This window comes from Glycine soja, chromosome 7, assembly GCF_004193775.1.
Source record: "Glycine soja cultivar W05 chromosome 7, ASM419377v2, whole genome shotgun sequence".
NCBI lineage: Eukaryota > Viridiplantae > Streptophyta > Magnoliopsida > Fabales > Fabaceae > Glycine > Glycine soja.
Genome location: NC_041008.1, coordinates 3989500 through 4012122, shown reverse-complemented (window position 1 = coordinate 4012122; position 22623 = coordinate 3989500). Strand labels below are relative to the sequence as shown.

The following is a 22623-nucleotide window of genomic DNA, read 5'->3' as shown; positions in this document are numbered from 1 at the left end:
TTAAAATAAAAATGATCATATATTATTGAGAGCAAACTTTGGTTTAAAATATATTAGTATTATATACATGAAACATATAAAAGAAAAGGTTAAACCATTTTTACTTTTTTCCAATTAACAATTTATATTTCATGTTATTTTATATCTCATATAAAATTTGATTGACGTTATGATATAAAGTCTCTTTTTGTTCATATATATTAATTTTTTCTGTGTAAAGTTTTTTATTTAAACTAACAGCCATCATACGCATGCAAATATGATTATTCATTGACCAAGTCAATTAAAAGACACCCGTAATGTCTAAATTGAAGAGAAAAATATATCACATAAAAAGTAATTATATAATTACTTTTCATGCTATTTTCTTCCTAGTCTTACCAGACAACGAAATTGGAATAGAATTTCTATTTTAATTTACTTATATTCCTATTCTATTTCTTATTTCAGAACTACGTTATTGTTTGCACAAATATTAATTTTCTCCCTGGATCCAAAACTTGACTTGCTTTTTGACCTATTTGTTTTCAAGCCACGAAAGATGTCTTTTTGCTTTGCTATATACTTCCAAGGTAGAATCCGTATGTTTTTCCAGAGGGCATGTTTGAATACTTAATAAAGTGTACACATTAATGAACAATACATGGCACTAACCGCGTAAGAATAAAAATCTTCTTTCTCACACAATTCATTCAGGGGTCACTTTCTATGAAATGATAAGGCTATTATAATAAGCTGTTATGAGTCTCTATCACCACAGAATAATGACAAATGATAATTTTTTTTTATGTTACACATTATTTTCTGTAAATTCGTAAAATTTTGAAATTAAACTAATATGTATATTATATATTGATTTCTAAAAAATATTAAAAAAATTAATATTTTTGTACTAGATATCAGTATCATAAATATAACAACTTTTAATAAGTTATTAATTATTATTGTGTAATATAAATAGTCAACAGAAGATCCAATTAATTATTATATATTAAAAGTATAAAAATAATAAAAATAAAAATAAAATTTTATGTTCACTCAATAAATTATTTCTATTTTATCTTAATTTTAATATGTTATAATTTTGAATCAAAATATATTAATGTTATTGATTAATCTGAATTAAAACATATATTACTGATTTACTTCTAATTATTTTAAATTGATTAAGTTAAATATTTTTAAATAATGATTGAGTATTTTATGTTGAATATTTTTATTTTATATTTAAAATGCTTTGTTTAGTAGTGAATTGCAATAAAGTGAGAGATATTGGTATGATCCCTCACTCAAGAAAAAACACATAAACTGTTATTTTATCACACTTAATAGAATTAAGTATTTTACATAAAAAAATATAAATATGTATTTTAGCATATAAATCAATCAAATCAAAATTAATTTTTTTGTTAATTTATTACAAAAATAAAAGATATTTATATTTGTTTCTAAATTTTAAAATTTCTTCTATTTATATAATTTTTTTACTCAATTTAAATATAAACTTATTTAATTATTGATGTGCGTAATTATCCCATATTGAATTATCTTCATAAATACATCATTTTCTCATTTTTTTTTTCCTTGTCCGTCTTTTATTCTTCAACTTTGTTTGAAATTAAAATAGAAATATTATATTATAATAATTTTGATGATTACCTAGAGTAATTATAAAATTATGTTCAATCAGAAAATAACATAAAGATTAATTTTTATTTTTGAATGTCATAATTGTCTTAAAATTATTTTGTATGCAAATAATTATGCATAAATTATCATGTATGCAAATAAGTGTGAGACTAACACATAAATAAAAAAATAGTGGAGGAAACCAAAAAAAGTTATTATTCAAAATGACAAAGATATTTATTCAATAGGCTTAAATGTAATTTTAGTCCTTATATTTTGCTCAGTCCATAATTATGATTCCTTTATTTTAAAATAGAGATGTTTAATTTCTCTATTTAAAAAAAAATATTTAATTTTAGTCATTTATTTCAAAATAGAGACATTTAATTATTTTATTTTAAAAATTTTACAATTTTAATAAAATTCTCAAATTTGCCTATATTTTATTTCTTTTATTTTGATACAGTTAAACCTTAAGTCTAACATATTCATTTAAGGTATCATAAAAAAATAATGGATTTTTTTAAAATAGAGGAATCAAATATTTTTATTTTAAAATAAAAAGATCAAAATTACGAATTGAGTAAAATAAAGAAACTAAAATTACATTTAAGTCTATTCACAATTATGTATAAAATATTTTTAGCAATTTCATAGTCATTACCGGCAATTATTTTTTTATTAATTGAATCTGTTAATAAACAATTAGTTTAATAATAATAAGTATGATTATCATAAATTATTGTTATAAAAAATCTGATTGAAATCGATTATTGCAATTTCATTAGTCTTGTTCAGTCAATTTTTATGCTTGTTTTGCTGATTTGTTATCTAAGACAAACTCATCATGTCCGACTTTATAGTCAATAGATAAGCACATGATGACAAAGTTTGTGCTATTTTTTCAAGGTTGTAGACTCATAACAATTTCCAAGTAATCAAAATTGATGCAGGATCTTAAAGTCCGCCACTCCGCGTTCTTGGTAAAGTTAAAAGTAAAAATAGACAAGTTAGAATAAAGAGAAAATAGCTCCTTTGGTTTGAAAATTATTTTTATATTTATTTATGTGAATAAATTGAACTCGTGATGAATTTTTTTGTATCTATTTATGAAAATTGAAAATAGAAACAAGAAAAACTAATTGATCTTTTGTTTTCTATCCTAAAGTTTGGATAAAAGAAAAAATTACCAATAAATTCAGTTTTGGTCATGGAATAAGTAATAGTAAGGAAAATAAAAGTACACAAAACAACATTTGTATCTTTACTGTGGTATACGAAAAAATATACTTAATACTTTCTCATGGATTATATGATAAAAATAAATACAAAAGTTATTGAGAAAACGTAAGGTATACAATTTTTAATTTAATCTTTTTTATTACCTGTTTTTTGAGAAACTATAATGTATATTTTAAAATTTAAATTTTATCACATTATTTTTATGCAATTTATTCTAATAAGTTAGCGTGACAGCAATTCGTGTGATTTAAGTTTTTATTGAATTGTTTTGCAAGATTTTGAAAGTATTTTTCTGTATTTTGCACATATAAAATCCTATTTTTTTAAAAATAAAATGCCATATAAATAAATTGTCTATGCACTAGAAGCATAGCGAGTTTCTTTTTGCACTGATACCGTGCAGCCAGATTTGGATTTCAAGTTCACTCACTCATTCCTGAGGGAGACTTGAGGATTTCTTTTTGTACCTTTTTTTTTAGTAAATATTACTCATTTCAAAAATCAGGAAATTTTCTTTTCATTTTTTTAGTAAATGGTAACAAATTAACAATATCTAATACGTTTTTTTTAACACATATATTATTGATTAAAATTCATTTGAAATCAGAAACTTTATGGGTTTTATTACTTATTTAATAAACTCATTTAGTGATTTTATAATTTCTAACACTCTTTAAATAAGAGAAATATGATTATGCAGCGATAATATAAAGTTTGACATAGGTCATCAAATCATAACTAATTATGTATGATAAGTTTGTTAATTTTAAAATAATTATTTTAAAATAATACAAATTATGATTTATGGTTGGATGACAATATCAACATTAAAATAACAGTAAAACATATATTGCAAATTAATTTTTTATCCTCTAATTTATTTTTAATGTTAACTTTGGTATTTTATTTTTTTCAATTTGATTTTTTAGTTTTTAAAATTGATTTGATTTAGTCTTCTACTTTTTTTGTTTAATTTGATATTCTAATTTTTAAAATTAGTTTAATTTGATCTTGTTGTCTAAATTAATTAAAGTGATTATGCCATTTAAATTTGATCCTATCATTTGAATGTGTATTTTGTGATAGTTTGAAATCATCGTTAAGTGATTTTAAGCATTAGCAAAATACAATTTCTTAAAACCGTTGATCTAATTTTTAAGACAACATTATCAAATTGAATTGATTTTAAAAATTAAAAAATTAAATTGAATTCCAAAAACTTAAAGAACCAAATCAAATCTAAAAAATAAATTAAAAAACTAATAAATTAATTTAACCTTGGAAATATGTCCTTGTTTCTCTTCTTTTGGAAATCTTGCACAATGACTCTTTGGGAGCATGTGTCTTATGTCAGACCAGACGCAAATCTTTAGAAGCATGGCTGGTGTGGGCTTGAGGCCTCTGGACATCAATTCCTTTGAGTGGTCCAGAAAATTAAAATAGTGAGCAAGGATTGGGATTTTCTTCCTGTATCTAACATTTTTTCCAATACACCAATAAACCAAAAATACTCGTATGAGACTTACATCGGCAATTATATTAAAAATATTTTATGAAATAATTTAAAATTAATAACCAATGCAGGTCTCAAACCTACAACTTTCCTATTATTATCATTATTAGCATGATACATAAGTTTATATAATAAATTTTGAAACAATTAATTTTGATATGATAATGTATTTTTTTACTTATATAAATTTGTATTAAATCTATATGTAAAAAAATTAATAATTACAAAATGTATTATGTAAACTTATATGTGTATTAAATATGCATTAGAAATTTTAGTGATATATATATATATATATATATATATATATATATATATATATATATATATATATATATATATATATCGATGTTAATTATTTTTTTATCATAATCGACCTTAGAAATTTTTTTTAACATTGTTAGAATGTCGTACTAATAACGTAAAAGTAACCACCCATCACCAATTCTTTCTAAGAGATGCAGGAAGCAACAACCCTAACAATTCATTCAAGGATTGGTGTTTGAGAGTCTATAGAAAGTCCATTAGAGTGCAAGGATTCACATTGAGTTTCATAATCGAAAGTTCAATATAAAAAGAATGATTTTTTGTAAATTTAATTCTAAAAGTCAATCTATTTTCACACTTTTGAATTTAAATTTTGAAACTTTTTATTCATAGTTCCAGAATTTAAACTTCAGAAAAATAAAACTAAAATCACGTATAAGGGTATTATTAGAATAAAATTTGAAAGTTGAAAGAAAAGAACAAGGATGTGTGGTTAGGAAAAAAAAAATCAGTGCAAAAGAGCAACCGCGACGAGAATTTTGTAGCAAAAAGATTACATGGGCCATTGCCTTTTTTGTCAAAACCAATGGATCCAAACAATAGGAAAAGGAAATAGATAATATGCACATCCACTTCCACATTGCAAAAATATCTTTACATTGTTGTCCCATTCCCAGAGAAAAAAAAGCATGGCCAGGGCTTATCAAAACTGACTACAGCATAACACTACTTTAATTTGACTCCAAACACATATACAAGACAGACTAATCACTAATTATGGCATGACATGTTTGGTAAGGAACCAAAAATGAAAGTGAAAAAAATTATCACTTTAGTTTACCCCTACACCAAACTTGTCCCAAAAATTGAATATTTTTCTGTGGGCTATACCTTATATTTCCACTTTTCTTTTTTTGGTTGATTCTAGTGGAGCCTAAAACTATTAGTGGCATGAAGTACGTTCAGTTTTGTACGCCAGAACATCGCATCCTTGCTGTTGAAAACACAGCTGTGAGTCTAGCATGATCAGAAAGAGAATAATCTTCTGGCCATAGTCCTTTCTCCACTTCACGCGGATACAGCATTGCATTCTTCACCTTAAAACCAATGGCTTCTTGCTCCTGTTCTGTGTTACCATCCTCCATGCACCCATTCACATTTTCCAACACATGCTCTGGACATGTAGAATTCCATATTTTCTGCTGCAATGCAAAGTCAATTATCACTATTTTATTCAATAATAACAGATACTGTGTGCTAGATATTTGCTAGTACCTCCTTATAGGAACCTTCCGAAAAATGTCTCACTTTTTATAAGACTCCTTCCAAATTGTCTTTAGCATCAATTTTTCTTTTATTTATCAAAATGCTCTTAGTAACTTTGCAATTTTTTAAAAAATAAATACTGTAAATTAATGAGATAACTACATAACCAATACTCTCTCTCTCTAAACATTAATTAATTAGATGAAAAGTAATGAGGAGGAAAAAGAGTGATGATGAGTCTCAACAATATTATGGGTATTTTTTAAAAATTATAACAAATTGTTAAAAAAATTAATGTTATTAACTAAATCAAATTTCTTAATTCCTGTGAACTAGTTAAAAGGGTCTTGTATATAAGGATAGAGGTACTGTTACACTATTCCTATGATCTTTGTCACAGAATTTTAACATTCATGCACACTGCGTTAGGCACATTCAAGTGCGTGCATATTTGTAGACATCATCCAAAAGTGAAGACATACTGTATAATGTTACCTTGAATTCTTCAAAGTCGATGACACCATTTCCATCAACATCTGCTTGATTCCATAGGTCTTGCAACTGTTGAAAGCATAGTCCATAAGGCACACCAACTAACTTCACCTGCAAAAGTTATGGTAATGAGTGTCTTTTTCTAATTTTCTCTCTTCTTTTTTTGCCTATTGCTACTGGAATTTATATCGTCATATATTAGCAGATATGAAGTACCTGACGGAGTGCTTCAGAAAAACTAAAATAAGTCACAGAATCAGCATAGTTGTCACCCTTCAGAAAGGTAAATGCGTCATCTTCAGACACTGATGCTTTTCGTAACTGGAACTGAAATCCAAAAAAAAAAAAACATTAGATGCAGAGCTAAAATGGCCATGCATATATTCTCATTATTTCTTCACAGCAAAAAAATAAGCTTTGTGATTATGAATGTCCATGAAAAATCAAATACAAGGATGTAATGGTATTTCAACTTTCAAGTGTTTACATTTCTACTTATGGGAAGCTTAGTAAAAATTGCTGATGGACTTGCCTGGAACTCCTAAAAACATAACTAGTGATATTAAGTTTTCAAGATCAAATCAATAAATAAAATTGGTTAACAAGTACAACTTGAATTTTCTATGAAAAGCTCATCCATAACCATAAGCTCTATTTCCCAAACCTATACCACATATGTTTCACTTACCTTGAACAGTTGAGTTTCATATTTTATCTTTTAAAAGTAAGAAGTCAGAAATACAAAGACAACAAAAAATATATAAAATGGGTGAGTCATACTCACTTTTAGTATACTAAATACAGCTTCAGCCCAACTTGTCTTCAAAGGTTTACGTGCTTGGTTGGGATTGCAAAGCCAAATGAAGTCAACACCACAGATATTTCCCCTATGATTTCGGTGACTAACCCACTGCAGGATCAATGGGAAAATATTAAAAGTTCGAGCAAAAAAAAAAAAAAACTACCAAGACTATGCTTTTAATACCAGGAAAGCATATAACAATTCTATATAATGAGATATTTACCTTGTGAGCATCTGCATAACTGTCGCTGTATCGATTAGCAATATCATATGATGATACAAACCCCTGTGACCTAAGGAACTTGTAAACATGTCCACGCTTACTTCCATTCCAGTCACTGCATTAGATAGAACATGAAATCCACACTATAAGGACATCTGTTCCAGTGAAACACTAACATAACATCGTAGGAAAATCAAACAATAAACTCACCCACAGAGTATAATAGGCATGGGTTTGAGCCTGTTTTCTCTCTGATACAATTCCACATATTGCAATATTTGGTAAACCTACAAGAAGACAAAAGATAAGTCTAGTTTTAATTAAGATTGAAAGCAAGTTGGCTAGAAGCCTAGAAGCCTATAACAATCATCAATAAATCAGACAAAAAAGATTAAATTGCTGGGGATTCACATACCTGATTCAATCTCACTACGCACAGACTTGAATCATGAGGAAATAACAAGTGGGTGTTCACAATCAGAAACTCTTGGGGAACACAGCCTTTTGGGTTTTGTAACAAGGGGGTAACGGACTGAACATGTAACAACTGAGCGACACGATCACCACAATCGTTAAAAAGCAACTCTTTATAATCCATAACTCTTAGACATTCTTTACGTATGGCAGTCAGCAGGCCTGCATAATAAATGAGTTTTTGAGCCAAAGAGCAGAAAAATTACTTAAAGAAGCATAGATCTTATATAAAAAATAAAATAATCCTCCAGAACCACATGGAACATTAGCACTAACCACTAGAAAACAAATAAGTGCAACAATTGGGAAAACAAATATTTAAACGAGGATGAGGATTGAGGATGAATGGCATTTTCACACACTTACCATCTCCGCGATTGTTGGTTCGAGGAAGCTTGAAGAGATGGTAGCCAGCATCCCCAAGTTTCTCCTCATACATGTTAACAAGTTCTTCATTTCCAACCCAAAACTCCTAAACATGAAACAAACATCGTAGCATAGAGTGAGTGAGAGCTGGTAAGGAAAAACACCATTCACAACCAAAGAAAAATGTTTTTGTTTTTCACAAGAGACAATGCCCACCAAAGAGAAAGGAGAGAAATTGCTACCTGAAGGCACATAATAGAAGATGATTCATAAAGCAAGCAATCAAGAATCCTGTTATTCCTGTCCAACCAGAATGATCTGAAGTCACTTTCTCGTAGGCCTTGGTTCTGTTCACAACAACAGCACAACCAATTCAGATTTCAGAGTGAAACCCTCCAAATCACACATTTTGAGACCACTATGAATTCCATGAACATAATAAAACCAAGGAAAAAGAACACAACACAAGACAATACCTGTGGATCAATCCGTTTGTAAATCGGAGCCAGAATGTTGAAAGTGGTGAATGAAACACAAGAAGGGTCTCTATCCACCTCTGCCGCTGACGAAAAACACCCACTCTTGTTAATTCTGCAGAGATCTCCATCACTGCTATAGCTATTGACAACATTATGAGAAGAACCATTCCCTCTTCTCAAATTGAACTTAGCACCCGCAGCCACAACCTGAATTCCACTCATAGCATTAGAAACCCCAATCAAAAATCAAAATAACCCCTTTTTCAAATCCAACACTCCCCCCCAAAAAAATAAATTCAAATCAAATCAAATCCAAGAGAGGAGCAAAAAGACCCTTTTCAGAGAATCACCTACCATTCTCAAGATCCTCGCCACAGTCAATAAAGGTGAGATTTTGAACTTAAATTTATGTGCTTAAGACGAAATCTTTGAAATGGGTCACGTATTATTATGTGAGTGAATGCTATGGAACATAATCTAGCTTCTTCTTATTCTATCTCTTGTGGTTGTAGCGATGTGGTGAGCAGGCAATTATATATAAGAGAGAGGGAAGTTGGGGTTTCAGCGTTACAGCACTGTGCTCGTTCATGTGTCATGCTTTAACATGATTATATATATATATATATATATATATATATATATATATATATATTGTGATTATTATTGGACATGAAATATAGATTGTGTTGAAAAAACAAATAATCATTTTATTTGCATTAACGATCTCATTAATAATATTTTTAGTTGGATGATTTTATATCAATATCATTATTACAGGAAAAAAAAAATTGTGGTTATCACTTATTGAGGCACACTTGATTCACTTTGTTACGCAACGCACACGTCTTCACCATGTCAACAAAAAAAAAAAACGAGAACTTTCCCCAGCTGGGATTCTGTTATTCTAATCATCTACTTTCAGTTAAAAGGGTATTGATTCATTCGTTTGTTCATATTTTATCTTAATCAAGTCGAACCTTCAGTTGCACGGCTCTAGGTACTAGGTAGGGTGGTTTTTTTTATTGAGTGTAACGTTTGGGTTAAGTTGTACGGTCTTTTTTCAATGTCTACATTGATCATAGTAGTATAAATAGTAAATTAATGTAATTTGTCGGCGTATTATTAGTAGTAGCAAACATAGGTGGTTTGATTCAGTGTACGTTCTGGTTAACTAGTATGGTCTTCTTTCAATGTCTCACACTTTTTGTATGAATAAATTAATGTAATCAGTCAGCGTATTAATAACAAAGTTAACAGAATTCTAGTATTTCTGTGTCAAGGAGTAGAGTATGGAAATTATTGTAAATCTTTTACATTTTTACGGATAATTTTTTTTAAAAAAATTAATTGAAGGAAAATAACAACAAAAGTAATTGAACTTTTGTTTTTAAAAGATGTTTTATTTAGTAAAAAACTATTTCCCCCCTATTTTTATCAATTAATAAAAGAATAAATTAAATAAAAAATATAGTTATCTATATTTTTTGTTCTCTATTTTTTTCTCTCATCTAAAGATAATAAGATACTATAAAAGAATTCAGAAAAAAAAAGATACTATAAATATTCAATTAGTTATATTTATTGATTAGTGATAATATAATGTCTAAAATTATCTCCTATAGAAAATAATTGTGAGATGTTTTTAAAAAAATGTTATAGCATGTAATTAACTGGTGAAATTTATGATATAAAATAGTGAGAAACTGAGAATTGGATTTAAGTTTTTTTTTTTTTATACTGACCAGACAACATGACAATATATGATATAAAATAGTCATAAAAATTAAATTAATAAAGCATGGCTCTTTTAATATTTTTTCTCTCTCACAACATAAAAAAGGAATAACAGATAAAGAATCTAAATATTTTTTATAACCTGAGCTTAATTAATTTTACTTTTTAAAAATGTGAAGTGGAGATAAATTAAATGGAACAGCCCCTTGCTACTCACCTTACTACCAAACACTATGACAGCAGGTTGATTATGATTGAAAACAAAAACACTGAATGCATATAGAATTTTATATGGTCCTTAGTTTTCTATCGTTTTCTTAAAAAATAAAAAAGAAGTTTTCTATCTTTTCTATAAAATATTAAATATCAATAATAAATGTGTGGAAAAAAATTTAGCCCATAGGTATATTATTATAGTGGGCGGAATTGAAATAAGTCTATCTATCCATTTCCATCAAACTTGCGGTTTGGGCCGCGGAAAAGAAATCGATGGTGAAACCTGTCATAATATTCTTCAAAACAAAAAATACTGTGAAGATGAAGTCACGGGTTAGAATGAAATTAAAAATAAAGATAAATTTTTAAATTTGTGTGAATTTCATATTTTTATTTCTTTATTTCAATTCAAATAATTTTTTTATGTTCTTTTCTGTCCTGTCCCACCTAATCACCCCTAAACACGGTTTCACATAAATGTCTGGCGTGACATGAAAATTCTTGAGAATGGCTGGTTTCGTTCTCAAAATTTTAAGTTTATGCACAAGTTTTGTGTTAAGTTTTTATCAATAGGAATTAAATAGATAATACTTAGAATTTAATGATTATAGATGCTTGAATCTGTACTTTTACCGCATAACAACAAAATATCTCCTAGTAAAATTGAATTTGATTTTTTAAGTGAGATTTGAAATTTAAATTTTGTGGATAAAAAAATCAAATTAAATATACATTTATTGTATATAATATTTAGAATTTAATGATTATAGTTACTTGAATCAATATTTTTACCTCATAACAACAAAATATGCTCGTTCAAATTGAACTCAAAATTTTTAGATATAAAATCATATTAAAAAGTAATAAATCAGCTTTTTTTTTATAAAAATTAATCATCAAAGTTAAAGAATACTTTAAATTAATATTATAATAACAAACAAAATTCAAAATTATTAATATGTTACTTTTAAAATAATTATCAAAAATTCATTAAATTATAATATATGATAGTTTGTGAACGTAAAACTATTTTTTTACATATATATATATATATGATATCTAGTATATTAGTTTATTTTTCATTTTAATAAAACAATTTGACACGTTTCCATTTTCTTAAATGTATCCTTAATGTTTGGTTTGACAACTGAAAAATATTAAAAAAAATATAAAATTAGGAGTGATGTTTTTTTTTTAGTTTACATGAGATAAAAAAAATGAAGCGTAAAATGTTAAAATTTTCTTTACTTGTTTAGTTAAATTAAAAGAAAAATAAAAATAAAAATAAAGAAATATAGTATTCTATTTAGAAAGTATTTTTTTCTCAAAATTAAACCACACACATGACCAGACAAAAAAGTTGAAAGGTATGGTTGAATTAAAATGATGAATAATGTGCTTCAATTTTTTGTATTTTCTTTCTTGTTTGAGGGAAAACTTTTAAGATAGGCAGGCCTACTACATATTACCTTATTTTCAATTTTTCATAAAAAAATTCTCCCTTATGCTATTAAAACTAGATACTAATATTTGCATCAATTTAAAATATCAATTGACCTATCAAGTAGCATATTTTATCTGTTTAATCAGAACAGTTGCATCATTTTCGTTGCTTTGATTATTATACACATTATTTTACACCCCGCAAATAAAGAAATATCATATTACATTAGGGAAAACAGACATTCCATGAATAACTAGTTTTTCATATTTTTAAATAATAAAAATTAATGAATAATTTATGAAGGTAATTATAAAAATAAAACACTAACTTATAAATATGGATATAAAAATAAAATAGATATAAAAATATGTAAAAAAATATCTTATTTCCTTTATATATAATTACAAATAAATGCAAGTTAATTAGTTATTTATTCCTCCCTTTCCCTTCTATCTGTTTATTTTTTTTTAACGTAATGATCCTTCTATCTTACATTTGTTTAAAATAGAAATTCTGGAATAAACCTTGTTCATACGGGTTATATAAGTATTTCTTTCGCTTGACCACAAATCAACTAAAAGTTTTTACTACATTACTATTGTTTTACATTAAAAGTCCGTTTAGAAGAATTGAAAGGGGAAGGAAAAAATTTGAGAGAAAAAAAAAACATGTATAATGAATTTTTTTTATTTGGTTGAAGAAAAATTGACTTGAAGAAAAAAAAAATCTTTCACTTTTCCTCCAATTTAAGTTTCAAAATGCTTGTTTCTTTTTTATTTTCTTTTTTCTCTACCAAAGATAGGATAAATAATTACACAAATTAGTATTATGCCTAATGCCCTTAAAAAATACTAGCATATTAGTAATTGTTGCTTGTGCTGATGATACCTACATAAGGACGCGGAATATAATGCAGCTTTTATGATTAGACAAGGCAATGTTCTGAAAAGGATCAAAATTATACTTACACATGTCGGTGACACCCTCTCTTTTGATTTAAATGACACCTCCGCAGCATAAAATTAGGAAAGATATGCGACTTACCAACCAATTGCGTGAAGCAGACACGAACCCATTAAATTAAGGATACAAACACCAAGAAATATAACAAATAATTAACCTAAAGAATTCTTTATTTTGGGCTTTTCCATCTAGTATTATGGATTTGTACGGCTTAAGAAGTAAAAAAAATTACTTCATTATTATTATATTACCATGAGTAACGCTTCTAAAAAAATAAGTAAATAATAGGTTTATCATTATTATGTTATATTCCCTTCGTTAAACTTTATATGATGTTTCAGTAAAAAAAAGAATGTTCTAAATTATTTGTCATTTTAGAAAATCAACGAAGCATTAATTTTTTGTTTCATGAAATAATACTCTTAGTAGGAGCAGTTGTGAGTACTTGTTATTGTGTAATAAATGAGAAAAAACCTAATTTTTTAGAAAAATAAAAGATATCTTAATTGTATTTCTTAATATTGCATTCAAACCAAATTAAACAAAAGTGTATATTATTTTTATATTTGATTTAAATAACTTCTTATGTAAAAAAAAAAATGAACTAATCTACTACAGCCTTAGGTGTATTTGTATTCACTTTTATGAGAAGGAAAATTTCATCCAACGTGCGTTGAAGAGTGGAGAATTCATAAATCAATCACACTTTAGAGTTGTTCAATTTTTTCAATTATTTTTAGTTTAGTATGTGAAAAGGAACATGTCATCTTCAAGATTTATTTTCTGTCGAAGCCGCGCTAGATGATTATAAACTTTACCCATCTAATTAAGTGGTGTGGTCACTAATCAGCTCAGATCAATCCACATCTAATGATCCAAAGTTCCAAACAGATCAATAAAGATAAGTGAACTTGTAAGGCTAATGCTACTTGATATTTTTTACCATAATACAAAATTGCTTATATATTTGCTTATAAGAAACCTTTGTTATCTCTTCCTCAACCACCAATAGATGTAAGGTCAAAATTGCTCACGGCTTACAGAGATGATAGGACTTTAGCCCCCAATAAAAAAAAATAAAAAAATGATACACCAGAATTAAGTTGAAAGATCCCAACAACCTCAAGATAATTAACCCTCTTCACCGGATAAAACCTATTTCCAGCAAAAAAGATGTCCAAAATGCAACCTTCCCAAACAAGTCATAGGAAGAACCTCCTTCGGCTAGTGTCCATTTCCGGCTAAAAGAGAAGAAGAAAAAGACAACAAAATAACAATGGCCAGAGTTAGGTAGGCAGGAGGAATGCTTCACATGGTAAAGACCAAGAATTGAAACTGGGAGTTGGTTTAGTTAACAAGAAAATTACCTTGTGAACCCACTCATATTCCCCACCCTTGGTGTCAAATGTTCCATGCTGCAGGCTAATCAATTTTAATGTGAAACGAGGACCACATTCCTGCATTTACAGAGGCAAGTTTGGAGACCATTATTAATAAGATTAAAACTTGAACGAATCAGCTTGAAGAATTTAAATTCTTGAAAATATCAAAAACATTAGACATTGTGAAGGTAAATGCAGATAGAGTAGACCCATCACCCATCTCTAACGTAAGCATCCATATCTTCTCATGTGACAACTTTTAGTCTGTCATAATCACATTCATGATTAACTAACTCTCTCTACGGTCTACATGTGAATACAGATTAATATCATAAATATTATAGACATTGTGAAGGTAATTGCAGATAGAGTAGACCCATCACCCATCTCTAACGTAAGCATCCATATCTTCTCATGTGACAACTTTTGGTCTGTCATAATCGCATTCATGATTAACTCTCTCTAGAGTCTACATGTGAATACAGATTAAATAGCAAACAACTGGCATAAACAAAACATTAAATAATCTTCACATAGTCTCTCTTATATATTAGCCCCTGATCAAGATCACTCTAAATCACAGAAGTCAACAATCTTAACCACCAGTTCTATTATCTAATACTTATGGACCATCACTTCACGTACTATATATCACTATTATAACACTTACAAGGAAGTCAACTTTGGTGTATATCTCTATTGTTAGTATTTTCAGTACCTCTGGTACTTTGCATATAATCTAATTACCTATTTTTGCTGAGCAAAAAAAAAATTATAACACTTACAAGGAAAGCAATGAGGAGCAGCCGAAAGCATAAATAACAACTATTTGAGATACAGGGATTTACACTCAGTAGCCAACAGCTATTGAATTTTTAAATGGTGGTAAATAAAAAGCATAAAAAAAGAGCCAACACCAACCTGAAGTCGGGCAATTGTTTTCTGTTCAGGAACATTCTCACTCTCGCCATCTTTGTCCTTTTTACCTTTGGACTCTGCTTTTTTAACTTCTTTGGTTTCAAAAATATACCTTAATTATATGGTTGAACATAACACAATGTCAGGAAAATGAAAATCACTAATATTTTGAATCAAATGGCAATATTGTATGCTTTATGGATATATACCGATGATGCCGGAAGAATATGAAGTCTCTCTGGTTGTGGAAAGTGACTACTCGCCGGCCTTTAAATTCTGGATCTTGTGGGAAAAGTGACTGTATCAACCTATTTAAAAAAATCAACAAATAGCAAGAGTTCAGTTCAATGCTTATACAAACTATTATTATATAGAAACAGGAAACAGAAGAGATATTTGATGATAAAAAATTTATAAAAATATTCAGCAAAAGAAAATTATAAAAATAACTGACAAGTGTAAAAGTATTTCAATCATACCTAGCATTTGAATACAACAAAATTATAAAAGAAAAAAACATTACATGTAACATAAATGTTCAAGAAAAAATGAAACATAGAATAAGATAATGATCACCTTCCAACTCGATGCCCTAGACGTGTTGTGAAGTTATTCAATACAAGCTCGGGCTTGTGACCGGTTGGATTTCCATGATTCTGCAAAGGAGCACAAAATGCATGCAATAAAAATTTAAATCATTTATTTTTGTTAACAAAAAGTGACATGCTTAATCTCAACACAGAAATAAAATTGACTACCAATCTTTCCTGTTTACACAAATTGAATCACAAAGTAGATTTAATTTGATATTAGTAACACAAGTTGCAATGCAAGACCTATAAGAGTTTTTTTTTATAGTGACCACTAAGCAAAAAGTGAAGGGGACAAAAAATAAGTTTCAACGGTGAGCACCTGTAGACTAGACAATTAACATGTCACGACATATTTCCTTTCAAAAGAGATTTCTTATTTTATTTATCTACTTCAAAATTCAAATTATGCAGATTATTTCATACCTTGATATCCTTGCGCAAAACAAGTTTCGAGAGCTTGAAATGAGCAGTAGGCCCATCAGGTACACCTATGATTAAAAGAGCATCTACAATACATAGGAGAAAAAATTTAAGCACTTGTAGGGGCATCTTCCCTTAATATCTAGAAGAAAAAGGCATAAATGTATCTTAAAAACAATCTTTTATATGAAATCTGCATAGATTGAATCTTCACAGGAAAGCAGCAAACCTGGTTCCCTACGATTGGTGTGAACAACTATAATAGAAGTGAAGTCCTTCTTCTTTGCATATTCTACAATCTGTAATTTAAAATTGAATTAGAAAGAAATGCTCAAACAAGTTCTAAAGTTTTATATGTTTTTCCCTCACATGGAGAAGAGAAAGTGAGAATCACAGCACCTTTTTCAGATCATATGTTCCTCTCTTGAAGTAATGTGCATTTGGTATAACTGAAAGCAACTCTGATATAAAAGCAGGTCCCCTCTGCAGATCAAGTCATAATTTAGCCAAAAGTTGGAAACAAGTTATACAATTAAGGAGTAAAGAGTTATTGCTCCAAAAGTACTTATGCCAGACAGACTAGGCAGAGATTAAAAACAAGTTGCATATAGGGAACATACAGTAGAATGGAAGCGGCAAGTGGTGATTAATATCTTGGGAGTTTGTTGCTGATTCAAAATTGGACCAAATTCATCAGCATCATTTCCAGCAAATAACTGCAAACAAGTATAATTCATTAGTCAATACAAGTAATTAAAAAAAAATATTTGAAAAACAGCAACACTGCATGCAAATTCAAAATTGTAAAGAAAAGTCCCTCGTAGAAAAACAAGTTATCCATCCCATTTGCGAATTGACCGAATTCCAGAGTTTAAAAATCTGTTCTTGTTCCCCTCTATTTTCCCCCCACAATCCCCACTCCTGCCGATACTAAACTACTAAGAAAACCTGTTTTAATTTAAATTGGCGCAATCAATTAGCATCATACCATCCGTGATTCTCAGAAAAAAGTGGAATTAGCATTTAGCACCAATAATCCTAATCCAATCTAATATTATCAAATGAAAACTAAGGACAAATAATACTATATCAGTAGCACAAAATCACAAATTTTGCAATCACAAAGCACAAATCAGAAGACTAAAACCCTAATAATAAAAGTTCAAAACCTCTTCGTCATCGGGCTTGCAAACGGTCTCGTCGAGTTCCCTCGTGTTCTCGATAGTGCGAGGGACCTTCTTCTCTGGAGGCTGCAGAAACACGAAGAATCGTCAACGATACGAATCGAAAAAACGAAACAAAAAAAGAAAGAATAAGGATTCAAATTATTTGAGAGAAGGAGAGTGAGAATGAAGAGAAGGACCTCCTCGCCGAGCTCGAGAGCTTTCTTGAGAGCAGCGTCCCGAGCCTTGGCCTTGGCGCGCTTCTCGAGCTTCTTCTGGTGCTTCAGTTTCGCGTGCAGCTCCGATCGCTTCTCCTTGTTCTTTATCATCGAAGGACGCAATGGCTCCTTCTTCTCCTTCTCTCTCTCCGACGTCGTTCTCGTTTTCTTCTTCCAACCTGAAGCTTCTGCTTCTGCTTCCACGTCATCATCATCATCGCTCTTCTTCCTCTTTCCTCCCATTGGGGATACCACGCGAGTTTAGTTAGGGTTTTCGAAGCACAGAGAACAGAAACGAAAAGGGACGGTTTTTACTTGCTTCTCTTCTCTCTACTTTGTTTATTTCCCTATCACCCAATAATCAATATATTTTTCTGAAGAATAGACTCTATTACTGTATTTTCCTCCATACTATTCTTAATTATTTATTATTTATTAAATTGAAACAAACTTTAAATTTTTGTTTTAAAGTAAAAATGGCCAGTTTATTACAGTTTTTTTTCACAAAATAATATTTTTTTTAAAATGTCTTTTTGTAAGCTTTTCAACACAATTAAACTAAAAAATTAAAATGAAAACTTCTCGTAAAAATCAACTATCTTTTTTATAGAAGATATTTTTATCATTGTAAATATTAAAAAAGATTAACTAGTTTCTATTTTTAAGAAAATCTAAAAAATAGATTATTTTAAATTTGAATAGATTTTCTAATATGTAACAAACAAACATAGAAATGAATTTTTTATATTTTAATGAGTTAATACATTAAAAAAATAGATTGAAAATATATGAAAATTAAAAAGTACTTAAGCAGCATTTTATTTTATATATGGCATAAAATAAATATTTATTTTTATATAATCAAAATTCATAATCTACCCCTATATTATATATTTGAATACTTAACTTGATCACCAAGAAAAAAAATCGAATACATAACTTGGATGCGTAAAAAAAAATACTAAGGAGAGTGAGATTCTCATTTTTTTAAAAATTAGATATTTTAATATTTTTATTTTCCTCGTTTGAATATGCATTTCAAACATTGCAACTAGTATTCATAAAAAAGAACATTGCAACGAGTAAAAAAATTAATCTTTCTATCATTTCAAACTACCTTCTTTTATGTACATTTAAATTAATTATCAATATATCTATCATTAAAAATAACCTTATATTATAAAATCTTATATCACAACTTAAATTATTCATTATAAATTTAAAATTTAAATATATTTATTTATTATAAAATAAAAAATAATATATATATAATAAGAATATTTTTATTGTCACTTTTAATTATATAAAAATAAATATAATAAACATATTTTTTAATATATAGATTAAGTTATAATTAAAATTTATAATAAATAAATATGTTTGAGTATGTAGATTGAGTTTTAAGTATATAATAAAAAATTAAGTAGTGATACAAAAATTGTTTTTAATTATTGAAATTTATTTAAAATAAACTGTTAAAATTCAATTTAAGGTAGAAGTTTGAGAGTTGAGACTGTTGAGAGAGAAGTAAGTTAGGGGCCAAATCTGCCAATCATTTGTTGGGCTTTGAGTCTTCATCGCTGGGCTGCTGGACTTGGATCACTCACTATTTTGGTTCCTTTTTCTTTTGCTGTTTTTATTCTCTTGTCAACTAAAAAAACGTTTTAGAAGGGAAAAAAAAAGTGGCACAGTTAATTTCGATAAGAATTTACTAATTGAATTTAATAGATAAAATAGTAGAAATTAAAATAAATTTACAAATATAAATATCAAAAATCAAAAGTTTAACTCAATGCAAGTTTATGTACAGAATCTAAGTCTGATTCCTTTAAGACCTACGTAATTATTTCATTCTAGAACTCGACTCCATAGAATACATATCCTCAAGAAAGACAAAAAACTGAGTACAATTAAGTTTTATATTGAGAATTAATCTCTAAATGATTAAATAAAGCATGTGAAATTACATTAAATCTCACTAGAAGTTAAAAATACTCGTTACGATGGTTAAAATAAATAATTGAAGCCTAAAACTTAGTATCTAAGTAACTAATAAGGTTGGAGGACAGCATTTTCTTAAAACGTGACCACGCCGGAACAAGAACAATTAAAGGCGTACCAAGTGAACAATCTGAACTATTCTCGTTAGTTTCCCATAATCAATGGTTAATACCAATTACATGAACAGTTGAAATGAAATTAACTACATTTATACAAATAAAACATGTGCTGAGTTTCAATTTTGTTGGAGAGGATTTACATCTAGCAATTAATATTGGTGTGGTTGGTGCATGCACGTGACACAGTTGACATGGGAGAATCTGTCTTGTGGTGGCAGTGACAATGTAAGCCACAAAGACTTGGTTTCATGGTCTGACAAATGTGAACCACCCAATTCTGATTTTTCCATGTAAAACCTATCCTATGAGATTCTGCATGCCACGTGGCAACCCACCATCTAATTTCTGATTCACAGTCCTATCCTTTGAGATAAGAGCACACGTTTAACAAAATGCTATTCTCTATTTCTCATCACTTTAATCACGCACTATCAGTACAACAACTCACTCACTAAGCTAAACAATTTCATCAAGCCTGCCATGGCTTCCTCGTGTGCTTCCTCTGCCATTGCAGCTGTTGCCATCTCCACACCAAGGCAAGTTTATTTTTTTCCACGTGCCCATTACTTGTTAAAATGTGAACATTACGTGAAATATTGTTTCATGCATTGTCCCATTTAAAATTATGATAAACCCCTGATCCGGTTAATGTATATATTTATTTTATATGATCCTTAGTTTAGTTGGATCATTCTTTGAAATCAACCTGGTACTGATTATTAAACTATATGTTAAAATAAATCATGAAATTGCATGCAGTTCCCAGAAGAATGGATCACTCTTGGGAAGCACAAAAGCTTCTTTTCTTAGTGGGAGGAAACTGAAGGTGAACAGTTTTACAGCACCAGTTGGAGCACGATCCAGCACTACAGTGTGTGCAGTTGCTGAGCCTGATAGGCCTCTGTGGTTCCCAGGCAGCACCCCTCCTCCGTGGCTAGATGGCAGTTTGCCAGGAGATTTTGGCTTTGATCCCCTAGGTCTTGGTAAGCAATCATCACTATTCAAATTTTGCTGTCACTCAAACATCAATACCTATGAAACATCGATACTTTCATTTATATATATATATATATATATATATATATATATATGATACTTATCCAATACGGATACTCTTGAATATTTCACGAATACATATCTGCGAAGTAACCAAGCCTCTTTAAAAAAAGATATTAAAATCTAATGTAGTTACATATGAGACATAGAAGCATGTATAATATAGAAATATAGAAACATAGAAACATTGTCCCTTAATGACCCAAAAAATGAAAATTGTCCTCGTTATAGACGATTTTAAGATATGAATGACATTGATACTACTCCTATTTGTAAAAAATAGGAAGTGATTTATGAAGACAATGATATATAATTTTCATTTTCATTTTAGTTATGCCCAAGAAGTATATTCTTAATTTGGATTTGTACATCTGCAATTATATATTTAGATATGTGTATTGCACGTATCGTATCGTATATATTTTTAGAATAATCTATCACCAAATCGGATATGTATTGTATGGTATCTGTGCATGATAGCATTTATACTATCCCTTCTTGGGAATTCAAGTGAGTGAGCACAAAAGTGTGTTGCTGTTCAACAGGATCTGATCCTGAGAGCCTGAGATGGAATGTCCAAGCAGAGCTTGTGCACTGCAGATGGGCCATGTTGGGAGCTGCTGGCATTTTCATCCCAGAATTCCTCACAAAGATTGGTATCCTGAACACCCCTTCATGGTACACTGCTGGAGAGTTGGAGTACTTCACAGACACTACCACACTCTTCGTAGTTGAGCTCTTTTTCATTGGTTGGGCCGAGGGTAGAAGGTGGGCTGATATCATCAAGCCAGGCTGTGTCAACACTGACCCTATCTTTCCCAACAACAAGCTCACAGGAACTGATGTTGGGTACCCAGGTGGGCTTTGGTTTGATCCACTTGGCTGGGGAAGTGGTTCTCCTGAGAAGATCAAGGAGTTGAGAACAAAGGAGATCAAGAATGGGAGGTTGGCCATGTTGGCTGTGATGGGGGCATGGTTCCAGCACATTTACACTGGCACTGGTCCTATTGACAACCTCTTTGCTCACCTTGCAGATCCTGGTCATGCTACTATTTTTGCTGTAAGTTCACTCAACAACTAAGCTTGATTGCATAATTTGACTTCAATTATTATGGTCAAAACTTAGATGCAGTTTTATAGGTATTTTTTGGTGTTATTCTCTGATCAGAATTAGAGTTTTATATCTCCATAATTTGTTGATATTTAATGGTAACTTTTATTACTTGGATTACCGAGGTGAAGCTCCAACTCTTATTGGAGAACAGTATTAAAAGCACTGATGAAAATGCATCTAATTTTTGTCCATCTATCATTACGGATGTGGAATTGTTTGTGATGAGTTTATCTGCTACTGCTACAGGCTTTCACTCCCAAGTGAGAAGGGTTGGAACAACTCTATGATTGCAAGCCTTGGAGAAACATTGGGAAACTTGTTTAACTAAGTTGTAAGGCTTAAATGTCTTTAGGGGGGAGTTTTTATGTTGGTGAAAGCTTGTAAAATGGTACTTCTATTGTCATGCACAGATTGATTATTCAATGTACAAATACCTATTTAAGTTTAGATGCATTTAATGTAAATTCAGGAAGTAATCACAGTTTTTGCATGGATGATAGGGCTGCAACAATATCTGATAGTAACTAGC

At 29.3% G+C, this 22623-nt stretch overlaps 3 protein-coding genes across 4 annotated transcripts; 1 reads left to right on the top strand and 2 right to left on the bottom strand.

The window, feature by feature from the left end:
* Nucleotides 1–5165: 5165 nt before the first annotated feature.
* Nucleotides 5166–9340, bottom strand: LOC114418242 (uncharacterized calcium-binding protein At1g02270-like). Of its 2 annotated transcripts, none has more exons than XM_028383488.1 (11): nt 9108–9340; nt 8751–8960; nt 8517–8621; nt 8275–8380; nt 7850–8070; nt 7645–7721; nt 7435–7549; nt 7194–7319; nt 6626–6736; nt 6413–6520; nt 5166–5850 (listed from the first exon to the last, which is right to left on the bottom strand). In XM_028383488.1, exons 1-11 carry the CDS (start codon nt 9108–9110, stop codon nt 5614–5616), a joined length of 1419 nt encoding a protein of 472 aa, XP_028239289.1. In that variant the 5' UTR covers nt 9111–9340; the 3' UTR covers nt 5166–5613. The 2 variants fall into 2 exon arrangements, with proteins under 2 accessions (XP_028239289.1, XP_028239288.1); XM_028383487.1 differs by having other exon boundaries at nt 5166–5853; nt 9108–9339.
* Nucleotides 9341–14018: 4678 nt separating this feature from the next.
* LOC114418241 (ribosome production factor 1-like) lies at nt 14019–18146 on the bottom strand. Its single transcript, XM_028383485.1, has 11 exons — nt 17787–18146; nt 17593–17673; nt 17044–17139; nt 16823–16906; nt 16653–16722; nt 16427–16509; nt 15987–16066; nt 15620–15718; nt 15414–15522; nt 14478–14567; nt 14019–14351 (listed from the first exon to the last, which is right to left on the bottom strand). The coding sequence occupies exons 1-11, from the start codon at nt 18045–18047 to the stop codon at nt 14313–14315; spliced, it is 1092 nt and encodes a 363-aa protein (XP_028239286.1). The 5' UTR covers nt 18048–18146; the 3' UTR covers nt 14019–14312.
* A 2149-nt stretch (nt 18147–20295) lies between these two features.
* Nucleotides 20296–22588, top strand: LOC114418240 (chlorophyll a-b binding protein, chloroplastic). The gene is made up of 4 exons (XM_028383484.1): nt 20296–20460; nt 20684–20907; nt 21526–22040; nt 22341–22588. Exons 1-4 carry the CDS (start codon nt 20405–20407, stop codon nt 22356–22358), a joined length of 813 nt encoding a protein of 270 aa, XP_028239285.1. The 5' UTR covers nt 20296–20404; the 3' UTR covers nt 22359–22588.
* Nucleotides 22589–22623: the final 35 nt, after the last annotated feature.

Bases quoted from the DNA above. Each gene is read 5' to 3' on its own strand.
- LOC114418242 (XM_028383487.1), bottom strand. The intron at 6,737-7,193 runs GTGAGTATGACT...TTTGGATTTCAG, and splicing joins CTGTATTTAGTATACTAAAA to TTCCAGTTACGAAAAGCATC. The intron at 5,854-6,412 runs GTAACATTATAC...TTTGCATTGCAG, and splicing joins TCGACTTTGAAGAATTCAAG to CAGAAAATATGGAATTCTAC.
- LOC114418241 (XM_028383485.1), bottom strand. From the start codon at position 18,047: ATGGGAGGAAAGAGGAAGAAGAGCGATGATGATGATGACGTGGAAGCA. The intron at 15,719-15,986 runs GTGATCATTATC...TTTTTTAAATAG, and splicing joins CTAGGGCATCGAGTTGGAAG to GTTGATACAGTCACTTTTCC. The intron at 15,523-15,619 runs GTATATATCCAT...CATATAATTAAG, and splicing joins ATATTCTTCCGGCATCATCG to GTATATTTTTGAAACCAAAG.
- LOC114418240 (XM_028383484.1), top strand. From the start codon at position 20,405: ATGGCTTCCTCGTGTGCTTCCTCTGCCATTGCAGCTGTTGCCATCTCC. The intron at 20,461-20,683 runs GCAAGTTTATTT...AATTGCATGCAG, and splicing joins GTTGCCATCTCCACACCAAG to TTCCCAGAAGAATGGATCAC. The intron at 20,908-21,525 runs GTAAGCAATCAT...GCTGTTCAACAG, and splicing joins CTTTGATCCCCTAGGTCTTG to GATCTGATCCTGAGAGCCTG.